Source organism: Gambusia affinis, linkage group LG19, assembly GCF_019740435.1.
Source record: "Gambusia affinis linkage group LG19, SWU_Gaff_1.0, whole genome shotgun sequence".
Lineage (NCBI taxonomy): Eukaryota > Metazoa > Chordata > Actinopteri > Cyprinodontiformes > Poeciliidae > Gambusia > Gambusia affinis.
Genome location: NC_057886.1, coordinates 14,755,513 through 14,768,576, shown reverse-complemented (window position 1 = coordinate 14,768,576; position 13,064 = coordinate 14,755,513). Strand labels below are relative to the sequence as shown.

General features: G+C 38.7%; 1 protein-coding gene across 3 annotated transcripts in view; it reads right to left on the bottom strand.

Annotated features, from left to right (window-relative positions):
* Positions 1–4,552: 4,552 nt before the first annotated feature.
* Positions 4,553–13,064, bottom strand: part of sdk2a (sidekick cell adhesion molecule 2a) — a 101,179-nt gene continuing 92,667 nt past the window's right edge. For 2 of the 3 annotated variants that reach the window (XM_044100351.1, XM_044100352.1), the window contains exons 39-45: positions 12,311–12,493; positions 12,074–12,199; positions 11,835–11,999; positions 11,227–11,367; positions 10,286–10,430; positions 6,943–7,072; positions 4,553–5,703 (exon numbers count right to left, since the gene is read on the bottom strand). In XM_044100351.1, coding sequence (XP_043956286.1) covers positions 5,287–5,703; positions 6,943–7,072; positions 10,286–10,430; positions 11,227–11,367; positions 11,835–11,999; positions 12,074–12,199; positions 12,311–12,493 — 1,307 coding nt within the window. In that variant the 3' untranslated portion in view covers positions 4,553–5,286. The remainder of the gene's footprint in view (positions 5,704–6,942; positions 7,073–10,285; positions 10,431–11,226; positions 11,368–11,834; positions 12,000–12,073; positions 12,200–12,310; positions 12,494–13,064) is intronic. The other variant, XM_044100353.1, reaches the window with a different exon arrangement.

Here is a 13,064-nt window from a genome sequence, read left to right as displayed (position 1 = left end):
TTACGCTTAACTAATAGAGCAAGAGGTGGAAAATGACTCCTGTAGTAAAATATATATATATAATGAAAAAAGCTACGAAATAGCTGCTTACTGCTTAAAGAATGGTATTTTGCTTTAACTATTCATAAACATCTGCACGTATGTAATTAAGTTTAACTTGTTTTTCCCCCTCTTACCAATGTATACTTACTTACTTGCCAACATTAGATTACAGACAGACAAATACATATAATTGTGTTAGATTTATATTTTTTTGATGATGTTCTAAAGACTTCCGGCACATCAGCCTCGTTGGTAGTGATAGTTCATTATTTTCTAGGTCGAAAAAAGAAACACGGTCATCTTTTAATGGGATTTTTTAAATATTCAAATTCTTTCCACAAAATGTCTCATGACAGACTTTAAATAAGCTGCAATGAGATTCAATTGTGTGTATTTGACTTTATAAGCTCAGTACAATGTGCTTTTTCTTCAAATTTGAGGTCATTTCTAAAACATTTTTAGTCTGTTTAATTAAATGCTAAAGCCCAGAACAGATGATTTCGTTTTGAAAACAAAACAAAATGAAAACAGTAAAAGGTTACCAAAGACAACTGGATGAAGGTCACAACTCTGGACAGCTGAAATAGATGAAATACATGAATTACATCCAGCTTATAACACCAGATATAAGAGAAAAACAATAAAGCAAGATCTTAAAATACTTATGTGTAAAGCTCGGTTAATGTGGTCTGTTAATAATTCTAATAAGTATATATATATCTACAGTCATCTTTGAACTCAAAGAAAGTTTTTGGAGATTATTGTTCAGATTGTCACATTTCCAGTGATTGAATTCATCAATCGCGATGATACCTACATTTTTTGGCAGATACTCAGGAAGGAGTTCAGACATCCTCCCTGATCTCCTGAGGTGTGGACAAGACATCTCACCTTGTGCTCGTCATGCGTTGGCTCTCTGGCACCATTTCACATGTATGGTTGGCTCTTTTCACCAACTGGCTTACTGTACCATAAAAAATGCTTTTAACAAACTTATTTTCATCCAAACATGGAAATTGTACATACACATTCTTTTTCTAAGCTGTTATTTATTTATATTTGTCATGTGAAGAAAAAAGTGCAAATTCTTCAAGAAGAGCTTGCATTCTTGGCTGAGTGAAGCGTTCATTTGATCTTGTGTATTTCAGCTTGATAAGCAGTCCCCAGTCAGTGGCCACCCAGTGGCGTTGTTTACAATGCAAATTAGCAGGAAATACATTCCAGGCTCTGCATAAAATCAGGAGAAAGGAATGTGTGAATGACTCACAGAGGGCAAATGTCACTCTACCTAGACAGAATCTGGACTTTAGTCGGTCACAGATATTTCCCAGTCATGTAGCTATCAGCTCATGGTGTTCTTCAAACTGCAGTCGGTTTTTTCCCAGAACAGTCTGTCCCGCCAACTGGTGGGAGAATATGTGATTTTTATGTAAAGAATTTGAGTGCAGTGGCCTTCCATTTAGGCTGTGATATCTTTTGACATAATGACGCCTGAATGCACCAGCTCAGCTGCTCTCTTCCTAAACAGTAGACACACACTCAAAGTGAAAATTAAATGTGTTCAGAGATTTCTTTTTTAACAAATTTAAAAATAAAGATCAGAGCCTTTTATCCTTCACTGCAAAACACCAAAAAGAAAAGAAGATTTTCAAGTGAATGTAAAAAGGCAAAAGGACAATTTTCTTCAACAAAATGAAAAGTCAAATGGAATCCAAGTTGGCAATTATACCCTTACAAAAGAACAACATTCTTCAACTCTTGCATTTTAGCTTTAACAGCTTGACTGCTCCTTTTAGTCAAACATCAGAAGAAAAATGCTTTCAATACCATGAAGAGGACACTGTCAATATTTTCTCAGTGTGAGTTTAATTCGTCTTTTGATGTTCCTACATATTTCTTAGACCTGAAATTTGAAGTTCAGGGAAATCATTAATGTCTTATTTTTGTTAAATGGTAAACAAATATCTCTCCAGTCACTCAATGCCTAAGGCAATTTAAAGTGCAAACCAAATACTATCACTTCCCACTTAATACTCAGAACAGTGTAGACTTGTATATTTCTCATGCTGCTGAATAAATTTTTGTCAAAATGGAAAATATTACCAAAGAGCCACTGGGGAAAGTTTCAGTAATTGGTTTCCTCCAGGGAAAGATACCTAGAGCTGACAGCATATTTAACAAGACAGTGATTCACATCAACAAATCTGAAGGACTCAGTAAAGCTAAGACACAACAAAGATTTTGGAGAGACAAATTCAAAGTTTGAACTTAAATGGGATGAAGAATCTGTAGCAGGTTGAAGATCCTCCAATGTGTCTGAATTAAAATAATTCTGCAATGACGATTGAGCCAGCATTTCTTCACGCCAATGTAAAAAGACTCATCATGAGAAATGCTTGATAGCAGTTTTGAGCACAAGAAGTTATCTGGTTTAAGAGTCCTTTTACTTTTATACATAGGTTTGGGTGGCTTTTCCATTCATAAGAAGAATCAGCACTTGTCAAGTACAATTTGCATTTACTCATGTAATCTTTGTCTGATTGTACAACTTAGGGGTAACAAAAAAAGCAAATCAGAAGAAAACTGTTGGAGCCCAAATACTTGTTTTCATAGCACTGTACAACTGACAACAACATTTTAAAAACCAGGTTTTTCTAATTTCTACTGTTGCTCTTTGCTTAATATGTCCCCATTTTAGAGTCACCAGTCTAGCTGCTCAACAAATGAACTCTGTTTCATAACACCAAAGACAGTCAGAATCAGGACTCATTAAATAGATCCCATGAGAAAATAAGAAAATGTAAAAATGACAGATGTGAAACTAACTTCCAAGCTAGTTTGTCCATTTTCAGTAAGCCATGTGGTACAGATTCTGAACTATTTCTGTCACTGTGTGGCTGAACGTGAGTGAGTGATGCATTTTTGTCTCTCTTAGAAGAAAAAACACAGTTCTGGAACAACTAGAACATAAATCCCTCTCCATGTTTACTAATCAATAATTTATAAATAACTGCTCTGTCTTCTGGAAATTTTTTATTTTTTTTGCAAGTCACTGTGTGATAAAGTGTAAAAAAATGATCGGGATGAACATTTCTCTAGAATAGACTCATGTTAACCCCATCTGCATGATTTCTCCCTGTCATGTTCAAAATCAAAGGTTTTTGGCCTGAAATAAGGAGATTACCCAAACACCTGTCCCAATTTTCAGCATACTTGCACCAGATCTGGCTCCTCTTCCAATTCTTCCTCTGGAACTCGTGCTCCTCGTGCATCTGAATCATTTCTCTGCTGTTGCTGAGAGAATCAGGTCACTCCTGCACTGTGGGATCAAGTGTCAGTAATCGCTTTATATTCCCCGACCGTGCAAAAAGGGTCTGCTGACGGCTGACCCTGTAAAATGGCTGTCTGGAAAGTCTGATATGGTTTCCGTTTTCTTTAAAACCATTGTTTTCACAGCAGCTATGAAGCTCTACTAATCCTCTCATATGTCAACAGTGTAAATCCCCTGACTATTTTGCCAACAAATTTATTATTCTTCATTAATATTCCATCGCGTTCTATAACGTTCCGATGATTCATGAACAAAAACTTAAAAAAAAGAATATGTTTTGAACAGCTATCCTACTGTTTCCTTCATTGCTGAGATGCATTTATGTTTACAGTGAATATTTTTGGGCTCTTTCTCCAGACTGCAAAGATGTTTTATTCAGTTGGGTTCTATCCCAGCACAGAAATATCCCGTGGGGCTGTTGTGAAGACCTGGCTTGTGCAAAGTGATGCAAAGAAGCAACATAATACTGCATTCAAATTTTCCCAGTAGCAAAATGAACAACTTAGAAAACTACAAGCTTTGTATTGTGAAGACATTATTAAATAAATCGCTCTGACATACACTTGGTTTCATTATTGTGGCATTTAGCAAATTCTAACTGACCCAAAACAAGAAATGTTTTGTCTAATTTACTTTCAGAAAAAAGTCCATGCATCTTTTTATCCTGTGTATGTAAACTTCTGAGTTAAACCGTAAAATTTGTACATCCTGTTAGAAGAAGTCTTATGTTGGAAGAAAGCCTGTTCAGTGCTTCTGAAAACATGAGGGTAGGCAAGAGGTTCGTCCAGCAGAACAACAATTTGAAACATTTAGTGCTAAAATAGAACTGTTCAAATTAAGGCGCCTTCATCTAGAATGGTTCAGGGAAAACACAGATCTAAACCTAACTGAAAATCTTTGTCAAGACTGATCACTTGCTGATAGCAAACTATCCTTTCAATATGATAAATTCTGAGCTATTTTGAAAAAAAAAAAAAAATAGTTTGACATTTTCATGGTATTAACTTGAGGAAAGGGAGTTTCTATTTATGACTATGAATACTGTAAGAGGAAATAATCTGTATGGTTTCAAAAAACCCTTCGGTACGGACCCTCAGTATTATAAGACACATATAGACACGTTGACGGACTGAATCCCAGTTCACAATCAGCATCCTCAGACAACCACAAAAGGTGCCACAACGTTTTAATGTGATTCATAGCATTTGTCACTAGTGATGTTCGGAACTTCTGAGCTTGAAACTGATTGATATAAATATCTGGTAAACAATATGAGACAAGTACATACAGTAAACAATAAACTGGAGCTCCAGCAGTGATTAGACGGAGTGAGAAACCCAAAGGCAACTGAGGGCAACAATGACCACAAGTGCCTCTCGCTCCAGATCAGAGTCCATTCTTCACTGTGTTTTTGTCCTCAGTCGGACGGTACTTTTTCCTTCCAAGCTAGTTTGTCCATTTTCAGTAAGCCATGTGGTCCATACTATATATGGATCTATTTAGTTTTTTTTTTCTCTTCATAAAGCTCTCATGAAAAACAAATATACAATAGTTTTATAACAAGGATTCTTTTTCTTCAGAACTCTCTGTTCTGTTTTTCCTTGTTCACATTGTTGATCCATCAAATGTACCCTAATGGTTGCAGAAAACCTCTTGAATGATTGTCTTTTCAGAAAATACAGAATACATAGATTAACCAAACAAACGCGCTAAACACAGTCATACTTACACACTCTTCACAGAGGAGAAAAGCACTATTTAAAATGCCTGCAATGCTTTATATTGAGCAAAAAACTCTGTCATTCAGACAGAACAAAATATACAAAACAGAAAAAAAAAGCAAAATATAAATAAACCAACAAAGAAAATCAAAGACTTGTCCTCAGGGTGGTTGCTAGGAGGAGAGTTGTGTGTCAAACAAAGGAGGAGAAGCCCGCGGTAGGTGCCTGAGCGGCACAGCCCAGGCTGCTGGGGGGCCGGTAGAGGGTGCTGTGCTGGCTGGGGGGGTCGGAGGACAGCAGCGAGGGGGTGGGAGTCCGGCTTCCCTTAGGCCTGAACAGATTGCCCTGGCCCGGGCCCTGGCACTGAGGCTGCGGGGACGGGGCGCTCTGGGGAAGGAGTGGAGGCAGAGGGGGCACAGGCGGTGGGTGTGGGCGGGACTCCTGTTCCACGAGGGGCTCGGGCTGGGAGTAGCCGTACGCAGGAGGCCGAGAGACGCCTTTCTGTTGCCGCCTCCAGGAGTTGTAGTAGGTGGGGTCGCTGATGTAGTGGTTGACGAAGGAGTGGGTCTTCTGTCGGCTCTGATCCATCTCGTACTCGCTGTCGCTTCCCTGGAAGAATGCAACAGTCAAACGTCAGAAGAGAGAGAGACACACACACACACACACACACACACACACACACACGCACACAAAAACCCCTGACAGCTACATTTTCATCCACTCATAATCGAGGCTAATTCTATTTCTACTACTGAGCTGTTCACTGACAGAGACACAATGCTGAATCACAGCACAGCAGGAAACTTCTATTCACAACACATCCAACAGGAGCAGACCATCATTTCTATGAGAAATCTGTCTAGTCAGCTCACCTATAGCTCCGTGGAGCACGGACGTGATAAGTGTACACAAGAGCATCCTGGAATTGGATAAAGATATTGTTTGCAGGATTACTTTCTAGTTTTCTAGTAATATTAAGCTCATAAGTTATGAATGATTGTACGATATTTACGATCTTTTACCGTACTAGCTCAGAAACAGAAACTGCAAAAAAAAAATAAAAAATTACTCCCGAAGAGAACGTTAGACTTCATATGCGTGACAAACGTTTACTCGTGCGCTAGTCCGTTGAGATACTACAGCCTAGCAGATGTCGAAGGACCATTTGTTTGGACAAGTGGCTGGTAAACAGTGGGAGGCTATGCAGAGGAAAAAGAATAACACCAGGTTGTGTCTCCGGGGAGAACACTGTTTGTTCGGCTTGAACAATGTTTTGACTGCAGGTAGCAGATAAAGGAGTGGGAGTACAGTCGACTTGCTCAGAACAGCTTGCCTTTTGCCTTTTCCACCATTCAGTTACTCTTATCAGATTAAACTTTCATCTGTTTACCAGTTCCGCACACCTCATAATGAGCTGGGGCTACTTAAATTAATAAATGAATACCTGCTAGAGAAACATTAATTAGTTTTGAAAACATTTTAGCACACAGGGGCCATGTGCAGCAGCTGAGTACCATTTTCTTCCTTGAAAAGTCAGTAATAAAAGATTCAGAGATGTCAGCAGTGACTCGGATATGTTAATAGGGAATACTTAATTTCCAGATGATCCACTTGAGACAGATTGTCAGGCAAAATTGCTTTAATTTATTACAGGAAACACTGGCCCACGGTCATAAAACTGTCTGGTTTTTAACTGTTGCAAAGTGAGGTGAAATAATCTTTTTTTGAAAAGGTTACAACTTTCCCCTGGAGAAATTTGTCACTTTGAGAAACTGATAGAGCTGAATTTTTACTTTTTAATTCCCCTCCGCTTCCTATTGCAGACTGTAAGCCAGAGTTGCTACCAACCTGAGAGTCAGAAACCTCAGAGGGTTTTTCAGTCAGACTGCTGCTTTCCGCCGGCATCAGGTCATTATATTTAGTGCTGACATCCTCATCTGAGTAGTGCAGGCTTCCAGGACTGGGTCTTGGAGGAGACCTAAAGAGATTGGAGAAGAAGAGCACAGATCAAACACTGAGTGTGTGATTTTACAGCTAAAATAGACTCTGAAACAAGTGTGAGCAAACTATTTTAAAAAGAAAAGTTCTTTTCACGCTCTTCACAGCACCACACAGAAAATCTGGTTTTCAGTTTTACATTTCTTAAAAATGCACAATAATGAGAGACTCAAGATAGTGTCACTAACTATAAAAGGGGAAATGACCGACTGTTTCAAAGAACCAACAGAACAATGCATATTTTTGGAAGCCCTTAACAGAACATTCGAGACAGATGACATAGTTGGTTATTCCTCCTTACTGTGACCTTCAAATCGCTGGAGACGATCAGTTTTAAGTTAGCAGAGGACAGGTTCAGCTAATTTAAACCTTCATAGACCCCCAAACAGAGTCCTTCACAAAAAACTATTCACTTGCTCACGAATGTCATTTTGTAGTTATTCAACCTGAATGATTTGGAAAAATGAGTCAGAGCTGCAGAGTTCCTGTATAAAAGCTCAGGAGTAAAGAACGAAGTAAAATAAGAAAATACTCCTTCATTTCTGTTTGATCCAGTCATTATGTTCATGAACTGAAGCAAGAGAAGCTTCCAGATGTAATCATTTTTTATTTCTTCTAAAGTAATGACTGCTAATGTGCATGAGGTCTAAAGCTGATCTGGATCATAAGAAAGTTAAACTGGGTCACTATCTTCACTTAACTGAGCTACATCAGTGGATTTAAAATGGGAATTATGCCAACTGAGCATTAAAGACAAACATGTCATGAAAAATGAACATTTTCTTTTCTTTCTTTTGCATGTTTTGCTCCTTGGTATTTTAGGTCAGATTTGCAAGAGTAAAACAAACTAAAATAAGATGAAGTAATGATTTAAAGAAAAGCTACATTAATTGAAGAAGTAGAAATCCTGAAGAGGTAATAGAGAGAAAAATAACTCATCATTACCAAAAAATGTATGTTGTTTTATAATGTATGTATTCAAGAATTAAAATATGTATGTTTAACAGCTTCCGCAGAACTGGTCTACACTTATTGTTGTATGGTATCAATCATCCAAGCGAATAGTTATTATGCTTGACTGATTGATCGATTGATCGATCAAAAAGGTAAATAATAATCTTACTTTGAGACAAGAGTTTTCTTGGCTTGCTTAAAGTACCAGTAGCATGAAAACAAATGTTTAAATGGAAAATGTTGAAAGTGGGGTTAGAAGAGACAAACAAACTGTGATGTCAAGTGAAATATTAATGCACAAAGCAGACAACCTTGACTATCTCTTAGATAAAACTTGAAATGTGTTCCGTTACACAAGCAGAAGCGACAATACTGCTTCCTTTTAAAAGCAAGGTTGGACGACCCAACATGACGACAGCCTTGAAACTGTTAACACAACAAACCCGTATACAGCTCCTTCAGGTTGGGGAGAATGCATGTGAGAGGGTGGACTCAGACAAGTTTCAGACATCAAAAAGATTCAGCCTCGTGAGTGGGAGCATCCTGAATCCCTTTGATCCTTTTTTCTGGCCTCCATGATCAAGGACAGCATGGCATATTAACCTGCATTTGAATGCACTGGCCAGTACATTCCACAATAATGTGCACACTAATGTGCACAAGTACATCTGTTTCATCTGGTTTGTGCATTTGCGATGACAAGATGCAGACTGTTAGGCTGTAACAAAGGTCATCTGTCTGACCATGACCCATGCCTCTACTCAACCTCCTCATGCTGCAGCATCTGTGAAACCCCTCTTATCAAATGTTTAACTAAACATTACCAAACTCCCGGAGCACCAAAGTCCTGCTGACAGTAGTTTATGTTGGGATAACTCTCACAGCACTGCAGCAAAGGCTAAAGGCCAAGTGAAAATAAGCAGCTGTGACCCAAAAGCACTCTTTGTCTCAAGCAGAGATGGGCAGACAAAGAGCATAGGCAGAAGCTGTTGAATGCTAATGGGCTGGCATTGTGCTGTTCCCCTGTATAGTTTGCTGCTTCCCAAAACACTGAATATAAATGAGGGGAGAGGAAGGAGGCTCAGATGGGTGGCTCAATATCTGAAGACTGACAGCACACAAAGGTATAATATAAATTCTTATCAGTATTCTGAGGGAAACTGAGTATGCATAAGGAAAAAGGGGGAAAAAATGGCTTAAGTTTGAGAAGTGCTAATTTAAGAAAAAAGTATGAAAGTTGTCAATTGAATGATACAACAAGACATATGTTATGTTTCAGAGCTAACCTATTAAAATTAGAAACCATGACATAGTTTTAAAAACTGAATTTACTGAAACAAGAGAGACTTCCACATCTGTTTAAAACAGAATCACCATTTACCATGTATGGGTGATGACATGCAGCTTGGAATGTGCATCTGCTGTAAGCAGCAAACAGTTTTCCTTGACTTAAAAAGTACACTTCCAATAAGATAATGTTGAATGTTTTTGGATAGCACATAAAAAGGATAGGGTGCACATTCTTACCTTATGAAAACACCTTAGTTGAAAGTTATTTTATTAGCAGGACGGAATTATGCTCATTCACACAAAACATTTACTGATAGAAACACTTTTTGCGTCAGGATGACTGGAAAAATTTGAAATCTGGCTTTAAAGGACGTAGTAACCCAAGACACACATGCATAACACAATCCATACTACTGTGATGACAGGTTACTATGCTAGAATCGGCATCCAAAACACTCAGTTGACTGTGGCTGTTGTGAAAAAATGTGTTTTGTTAACCATGTTTTCTACTTATGTCTCCTCCATCAGTATAAACTGACTGCTGTTGCAAAATGAAGTCAATAACTGCTCTCCAAAAAAGGTAACCGGTCCTCCACATGTTTACCAATAATCCGATCAAATGCTTTTAAATGGTTTACAAGGCTTCCAGTCTTGTAGGTCTCCCAGCTGATGCACACTGGAGCCTTTCCTCACTACTTTCTTTTTGGATGACTATTGTGTTAAGAACAAATGTCCCTGTTTTGCATTCTATACGTGGCATAATTCATTAACTTTCAGCAAAGTTCTTGGCTGTCTTTTGGTTGTGTTCTTTCTATCAATCTTTTTAACCTATTTTCCCACTGTGGACATACAAATGAACACTTACTGAAAGCTCCAAACCCTTACACAGTTAGAAGTGCTCTTCTAAATGTGAGGATTTAGACCATTTCAACAGAGAAAAATAGCGTACCGGGTGTAGATGCCGTTTTTGCGGCAGAATGAGTTTTTCCCAGAAAGACGTCTGTTGTTGAGCTCCAGGGCAGGGAACCGTCCTTCATCCAGACGTACCATCTCTCCATGGGTCAGAGGAAGCGAGGTGCAGTTTGAGTGGTTGCCTAGAAATTTTTTTATGAAGATGACACTTTGTTTGCTTTGGAATGAACTCTCCAAAGGAAATATGTGGCTCATATATTTTTAAAACAAGCAATTTTATGAATCACTTCTATTCTTTAATAACATATGCAAAAAAAGCTTAAGAAATATCCTTGACTCTGTGATTACATTATTAGATAATAATCAATTTTAGTTAAACATCCACAGCAAGAGAAAAGTTCTAATGACTGTGTACATACGCACTACTAACTACAGGTTGTTGCATGACTAGATTATTTAAAGAAATAAGCCTTATTATTATGGCATAATTACCTACGGACCATACGCAATTACCAATGCAGATAAACTGGGTTTCTTGGAACAGCTGTGTCAATTAGGATAATTAACAATCTTGCAAATTTCCCTCTTGATGCGATGGAATAAGAGCCACTGGTGCTGTAGTTTTACAATTACTCTCCATCTAATTAATGGCCCCAGCATTAAGCCGCTGCCAAGCCATTTGTCGTGTTATTGATCCTCGCTGCAGTTCAAGTCGGACAATAATATTTGTCTACTTCAGCTCCCTTACCGATAACCTTTACTCTCATGTTTCTGCTGTCCGCCAGACAATGTTGGAAAATCAACATAATGGGTTTAATTGTGTATGCCTCCACACTCTTGTTCTATAATAGACTTCAGCTGGTGAATCATTAAACTTCCATTTCTCTGTAGACTTGTCCAGAAATGAAGACCAATTTCGTCCTGTGGCTTAAGTTGCATAAGTACAATGAATGTGTGGTGGTCAGTTGCATTTCCTACCTGAGTCCGTTTTTTTGGTGTATTTCTTACTCTGACCTCGGATAATGAGGATGAAAACGAGGAGGAGGATGAAGATGAGGCCGACCAGAGCAATAACGACCAAGAACCACCACTCCTCGTAGAAAGGAGACACTTTTTGGGCTGAAAAAACACAAACATTGAGCAGCATAAACATTCAAGGACAGCCAATAACATGCATCGGTTTAGTTAAAAATAAACAACCAAACAAACAAACAAAAAAAACCCCAGTATAATTGAAAAGTGAATTTCTCCCAGTTAATCAAATTAACAACTGAAAATCATAATATGTTAACAAAAAACAAGATGTTGTTTTCAAACATAATTTTCTATTAGTTTTGATGCTGATTATGCGCTACAACTAATAAACACCCCAAATTTGCTCAGATTAGGAAGTTATCTAGGTACCACTAAAATATTTTCAATGCAGAAATGTTGGCCTTTAAAAAGCATGCCACTGAATCCAGTGCAGTGTGGAGCGTGCAGCCGGGGTTCATCCTCACCACAATCACACATCAAGCAAATTAAAACTTATTCTCCACAGGGACAAAAACCATTGACTGACAAGTGTACTTTTAAGCAGAATTTACCTGATATGGAAGGGGACGGAGCACTGGGTGAGCCATAGCCATAATCATTGACAGCAATAACTCGAAAGTCATAGGTGACCCCTTCTCGAAGCATTTCCAGATTAAGTGTGTACGATGTCACTTCTTTGGGAATGTCTTTAATCAGAATATCCCACAATCCTTCATCTGTTTAGGCAAAAAGAAATGTTTACAGAAACCGGTGGCACATCGGACAGACTCAGTAAGGTGTGGTCACTCACCGGAAGGCCTGGCCTCAATCACATATCGTGTAATGGGCGCACGGCCTTGATCTCCGCTTGTCCAATGCAGAGTGAGGGCAGAGCCATATCGTGAAATAAATGGCTCTCCCGGAGGACCAGGGGCTCCTTAGAAGGTAAAAAAAGTCAGACATCATGTCGCAGATGTTCTTCAAAGACTTTATTGCTTGTCATGAGAGAGAGAAACCACCAATGCATAACAGCTTGATCGGACAATACCTTCGCCAGGCCCAGTAGTGATGTTGGCCTCCACTTCAGGGCCGTAAGTGAGCGTTTTAGCCCGAATGCGGAAGTTGTAAGTGACGCCATCTGCTAGGTCTTTGATTTTCATCCACAAAGGAGAGCTGCCCTTTACATCCACCGTCACTATCTTACTGACACCTGGAGTGCGAGGAGAGGAGTCTGTACAGGAAACACTAAGACTAGATATTGCTTTCAACAAATCACAGCAAACCAAGCTTTGAGCAAAGATCAGAAATAGTTACACACAAGACCAAAAAAGCAACTAGGGAAAGGAATATTTGCATGGATAGCAGAAAATGTTTTATTTCCAGTAGCTCTTTAGTTGTCAAGAGAGGAATAGACCAAGAGATATTTATGTGTTTATTGCTTCGCTTGCTTCACTTTGTGCTTGCAACCCAAGGGACTACAGCAGCTTTAGTTCAGCTTTCCTAGTCGGCTCTCAATTATTTGACAATCTGGTCAAGGAAACAGCACTTAGCCAGCTATTAACCATGTTTCTTGAAGTAAAAGAGGAAGCTGTAGAGAGGCTCACAAGAACATTCCAGTGTAATTTATCAGCTTTGCCTTATACATTACTGCAGGGTCTAAACCCATCTGCAACAAATTAGAATACAAGCTTAAGCAGCATGATTTAAAAACAAAAATGGTTAAGAGAGGAGAGGTTGTAAATCACTGCCTTAGAGAGTCATCTGAGGAATATCAAGAGTAGAGGAACGTTGTCAGGCTAAAG